Source organism: Lipotes vexillifer, unplaced genomic scaffold (genome assembly GCF_000442215.2).
Source record: "Lipotes vexillifer unplaced genomic scaffold, Lipotes_vexillifer_v1.1 scaffold584, whole genome shotgun sequence".
Taxonomy (NCBI): Eukaryota; Metazoa; Chordata; class Mammalia; order Artiodactyla; family Lipotidae; genus Lipotes; species Lipotes vexillifer.
In genome coordinates this window covers 2,625,908-2,631,848 of record NW_006783036.1, presented here as the reverse complement: position 1 = coordinate 2,631,848, position 5,941 = coordinate 2,625,908, and the positions used below count along the sequence as shown (strand labels likewise).

Sequence of the window (5,941 nt, the reverse complement as noted above, 5' to 3'; positions counted from 1 at the left end):
AAAAAAAAAAAAAAGAGAAGAAATGTAGTAGATTGATGATTAAAAAGTATTCATTTCTGGCTTAGACCCCAAAATGGTTAATAAAATGATTAATAAATTAATAGGAAACATTTGCTGTGACACGGCACTGTCTTGGAGCACTGGGCCAGGAGTCCATCAGCCTGGGTTCTTGCTGTCCTGTGCTGTCACGCCGTAGGTGGGCCCCCCACCTTCTGTAGGACAAAGCAGTCTGCAGCAAGATGCTTTTCAAAGTGAGGTGTTTCATAGTGAGTGGAATTCATGTACAGGAAAGGGAAAGCAGTCATTACTTCTTTTTAAAAAGTAAAGACAGATGGAAATTTCGACTCTCAGCATCGTGGAGTATCAGGCTGGGAACGGCAGGAGAGATTTAGTCTAGCGCCTCTGTCGTGAGTGAGGAAACCAAAACCGCAGGATTTTAAGGCCCAGTTAGGAAAAGGATGTTTTAAGAAGGATTCTGAAACCTAAGAACTAATTTCTCTGTTGAATTCCTTGGTATCCATTAAATAGGAGTGTTTGTTTTCATTTACTTCATATCAATTATTTCTTTTGAATTAGCGTTAGCCTTAAAAAGCATGAAGTCTTAAATCCTTTAGGCATTACTGACTTAGTTTTTTTCACTTCTCTTTTTTTCTGGAAATGTCGAGAGGAGCCCCAGTTTTACCTTGTGTACAAGGATTACATGGGGTTCAACCCTCCTTTCAAATTCCCAACAATGTTATGGATGGAAGAGAAGACTCAAGACGCTCACCACGCTCTTAGCCTTGTGCAGGGCAGGGAGTGGATGCGAAGAAGTCACGGCCTCAGAAGGAGGACAGAAGGGCGGGTGGACGGCAAGGTGGCTGGAGGAAGTACCAGGGATGGGAAAGCTGAGAGCTACCGGGAGGGCGTGTACCTGGAGGAAGTGTATGACAGCGATTGGCCAAAGTAATGTGGTATTAGGAGTCTGTTTGGATTTTAAAGGGAAAAGAAAAGGAAAGGTAAAGAGAGCCAGGAACACGTAACACGTCATCTGGCCAAAGAAAATGACTGGCTTCATTTGCTAGCTTGAGAGGAGGCTTGCCCTGTGGCTGGAGAACGTTGGGAGGGGAGAGGGAGGGAGGGGATGACCAAGGGCAGGGAAGCCGGCAGCCTCCCCCTGCCCTTTTCCAGTTGCCTGTTCACCAGTCTGCGGACACATACCCATCTACCTAGGAGAGGTGGTATGAGTCTTAAGGTAATTGAATGTGCATCTGTTTGTATTTCATTAAATGAGGCACATTGCTCACCGAATTCACAACGTAATGATACAAATCACTCGTACTTTGAAATACATTCATCTTTCCGTAGAAGCATTGCAGAAGAGTGCTAAATGACATTTTGAACATCTCTAGAAATTTGATAAACTCTCAGAAGTTAACCAAAGAAATGTCCACAGGGCGCTGTAACATGTATCAGTATGGCTTGCAGCACAGGAACTCGAGAGTCAGGCGCAGCACTTTCTGTGCTGGTATTTTAGTTCCCTGAATGTGTTAATAGGCAGCACAGTATCAGTCTGTTGTGTATTAACCAGTAACTTTAGCATCATTAGGAAACTGGTTCAAACTTTACCGAAAGTGGTATTGCCTGGTAAACGTGCAGATTGTGTTCGTATATAAGCCTCTAATATAGCAGGGTTAGTACGCTCTTTGTTAGGAATCAACTATTAAGTGTCTTTCTCTCCTCCTTTAAACAATTTTTTTAAAAAGTTTCTGCAGAAATAGAATTATTGTTATTTGGAAAATATAATAATTTATAAAGAGGCAGGAAAGTTTAAATTGTTTGGCAGTTTATAAAACAATGTCATGTGTTCTTTATAATGGGAATCAGACATCCTCAGACTTCATATGATCTTCGTATTTATGGGGAATAGTGTTAAAAAGCTAATCCAGAATGTAGTCTATGGCTGATATTAATAATGACTTGCATAAATTACTGTCATCAAAGGAAGTTAGAATTTTACAGAGCAGTAGAGGACACCTATTCTGCATACCCGTGTCTGAGGATTATGTCATCGTGTGTGCATTCCCGAGCCCCAGCCGTCTCTTGCTGCATTGCAGTGTTATTCCTAGCGCGGGCTGGGCTGGGCATTCACAGTGGTCCCTGACTCATCGCCTGGCCTGCTGCCTGGTTCCTTTAACCCTGTTTGCATTAGGATGTGCTGGGGATGTGGTTAGATGTTGTGTCCAGTCGGTATGTTTTCTATATGATTTTATTTGTATAGAGGATGCCGCTCTGTCCGGGAGGAAGACATGATTCAAGGTTACACCATATTTTTTACTTAGTAATTTCCTTTGGTGTTTATAGAATGTTACTTTTATTGTCTTTACTGTTTGGGTGTTATCTTAATGACATATATTTTATATAAGTCATAGAACAGCATTATTGAAAGTTCCAAAAATCAAGGGAAAAAATATTTCATAATCCCACCACCCTGACAACTATTTTAGTTTGGGGGTATTTCCTTATACTCTTTGTCTTTGTGTTTTACAGATTGCAATTATTTTGATTGGTTTCAGGCAGTATGATTTTTTTTTTTTTTGCGCTACGCGGGTCTCTCACTCTTGTGGCCTCTCCCATTGCGGAGCACAGGCTCCAGACGCGCAGGCTCAGCGGCCATGGCTCATGGGCCCAGCTGCTCCGCGGCATGTGGGATCTTCCCAGACCGGGGCACGAACCCGTGTCCCCTGCATCAGCAGGCGGACTCTCAACCACAGCGCCACCAGGGAAGCCCCCAGGCAGTATGATTTATCTTATCTTGTGGTATGTCCACATTTCAGTAGTTAGAAAACTCGGTTGGTTGGTTTGGGGTTTTTTTTCAGGTAGTTAGTAATTTTAAAAAACAGCTAGGAAGTCACTGGCATACGAAAATGTTCTGCCACTCACTCCTCCTCTCCTTCCTAAAATTATACTAAAAACAACATTTTGGAAGAGTAATTATCTTGATAAATATATATTTACATATATAAATAAATATACTAATATTTTATATTCTTTTAATGTGAATTTTGTATTTGTCTCATCTTAAAATGAAAGAAGCAAATAGCTTTTGCGCATAGTTTTTAGCATTTATAGAAACCTTATAGACCACTTAATTTAATATCCCACCCCCTCCTCTGTTGCTCCTTTTACGTTTTACGAATTTGAAGCTGAGAGGAAGAAAAATGACTTTCCCGAGATCACTTAGTTAAGTCTACTGCCTTTGTTATTACACCATGACTTAGAAGTGAAGGCGAATCGTACATATCAAGTTAGATTAATCCTTCGATATTAATTTTTGCTGGGGCTTCCCTGGTGGTGCAGTGGTTAAGAATCCGCCTGCCAATGCAGGGGACACGGGTTCGAGCCCTGGTCCAGGAAGATGCCACATGCTGCGGAGCAACTAGGACTGTGCACCACAGCTACTGAGCCTGCGCTCTAGAGCCCGTAAGCCACAACTACTGAGCCAGTGTGCGACAGCTACTGAGCCCGCGCGCCTAGAGCCCATGCTCCGCAAGAGAAGCCACCACAATGAGAAGCCCGTGCATCGCAGCAAAGAGTAGACCCCTCTCTCTGCAACTAGAGAAAGCCCGCGTGGAGTAACGAAGACCCAACGCAGACAAAAATAAATAAATATTAATTTTTGCTGATGCAGTTATTCCATGCAGTATGTCGTACCAAAGATAATTCAACTAGAGGGTGTACCCATCTAGCTGATTAGTACTAGATCTAGAGGTTTGTATTACTTCCCATTTTTATGATTTTTATATTAATTTTTCAATTTTCATTTTTAACTATCTAGAAATTTTATTCGCATGCATCTTGAGTTATCTTAGTATTAAATTCCAGTAATCTTTTTCAAATCACTGCTGTATTCATAAATTGACCCCAGAGCCGGCTCTGAAAGCGCTATAAGAGCAGAGGGGACAGCCAGGTGAATGCCCCCTTGGTGACCTGGGGATGTTTCTTTTTTTTCTTTTTTTTTTTTTTGCGGTACGTGGGCCTCTCACTGTTGTGGCCTCTCCCGTTGGGGAGCACAGGATCCAGACACGCAGGCTCAGCGGCCATGGCTCACGGGCCCAGCCGTTCCGCGGCATGTGGGATCCTCCCGAACCGGGGCACGAACCCGCGTCCCTGCATCGGCAGGCGGACTCTCAACCACTGTGCCACCAGGGGATGTTTCTTGTTGGGGGTTTCCCTGTAGGGGCCTTAAAGAGGGAAGAGGGCAGGCTGTGTACTGTTGAGGAGCCTGGGTTTGGAATCAGACTTCTGAATTTTCACTCTGTCCCTTTCCAGTCACATGTCTGAGGGCAATTTACTTAACATTGCTTGCTTGGAAAATAAGAATAATAATAGTCATGCCAAGCCCCATAGTGTCCTCGTGAGGGGTAGATGTGTGATGCGCCTAAAGTAATGCCTATCGCATAGCAAGTGCTGAGTAGACACCTGAGCAGAATACCCTGGGGCTGGGGGTGGGAAGCTACCTCTGTGACTGGAGCACAGGGGATGAGACTGCTGGGATGCGGTGGGGAGAACTTGGCCTTATCGGACACCACCTAGCACCGCCCTGGGGCCAGGGCCCAGCTCTAGGCAGCGGCTCAGTCAGTCATTCAACGACCCAGGCATGCCAGTGCGTCCCCAGTTTACAAACAAGGAAACGGAGATGCCAAGAAGTTAAGAACCTTGCCCAAGATCCCACAGCAAATAAGTGCCTGGGTCAGCAGTCAGAAAAAAATGGGTAGAAGGGAGAATTAGGGAGAGCCGAGTCACGTAGGGGTTTAAACGTGAGGCTGGGGTTGGGGTGAGGCTAATCATGCTCTGAACAGTTGATAAATTAAAAATTGGATTACTGACATGAATTTGATAGAATATTTATTATGATTTATAGAGGATGTTGGTGATGAAGGAGAAGAAGAAAAAGAATTTATTTCCTATAACATCAACATAGACATTCATTATGGAGTTAAGTCCAATAGGTGAGTAGTATGAATATACCATTATTTTGGACTATAAACTTGTGAGGATTAAATGTAAATCCTAATCGACTCAAAGATACTAAGAAAGCACTCAAAAGATTTCTGCTCTTTAATTCAGTTTCTTATCTTTGATTTTATTTATTCAAATTAAGAGGATTTCTAAGTCAGTATAAAATCTAAAATATTTTTATTTTAATTGCCATATCACGGCATCATCCATTCTAGGTTTGAGCCATAATGTACTTATCTAATAATGCTCTCAGAGTATACCTGAGTTTTCGTTATTATAAGTAAGTAGTAAACATTCATAGGTACACTGGTCTGATTCTTTTTAGGATAAATCCCTAAAGATAGCATTACTGGTTCAGATGCGATGCATCACTGAAGTCTTTAATGTGTGTTACCAGATTTCCCACCTTTTAAAAAGGTTGTGCCAGTTTATACTCCAGTAGACATATTCAAATTCAAATGCGTAAATGTTTATTTTGCATTGACTTTTAAAACTTCTTCGTTTGAATAATTTCAAGCTTACAAGAGTTGCATGGATAGCATGTAGAACTCCCAGATGTCAGTTAACATTTGCCATGTTTGCATCATCATTTTTTTTCCTGAACCGTTTGAGAGTTATAGACAACCTGCCCCTTTATCCCTAAATACTTCGCAGCATTTCCTAAGAACAAAAACATTCTTGTTCACAGCCCCAGTACAATTTTCAAATTCCAGAAGTTTTTGTCCAGTATTACTCTAGGTATAGTACATATTCATATTTTCTCAATAATGTCCCCTACAGTATTTCTCCCATGATCCAGAATCCAATTCTGTGTCTTTCTTTCTGTGTCTTTGATGACATTGACACTGTTGCTAAGTGCAGGCCAGTAGTTTGACGGACTGCCCCTCCATTGGATCTGTCTGATGTTTCTCCATGGTTACAGTCAAGTTGCACATTTTCA

The 5,941-nt window shown here is 42.2% G+C and overlaps 1 protein-coding gene across 1 annotated transcript in view; it reads left to right on the top strand.

Annotated features, from left to right (window-relative positions):
- The window catches only part of DYNC1H1 (dynein cytoplasmic 1 heavy chain 1), a 72,410-nt gene that overhangs the window by 4,006 nt on the left and 62,463 nt on the right, over positions 1–5,941 (top strand). Inside the window, exon 2 of the mRNA XM_007455658.1 lies at positions 4,904–4,991. Within this exon, the coding sequence (XP_007455720.1) occupies positions 4,904–4,991 (88 nt within the window). The remainder of the gene's footprint in view (positions 1–4,903; positions 4,992–5,941) is intronic.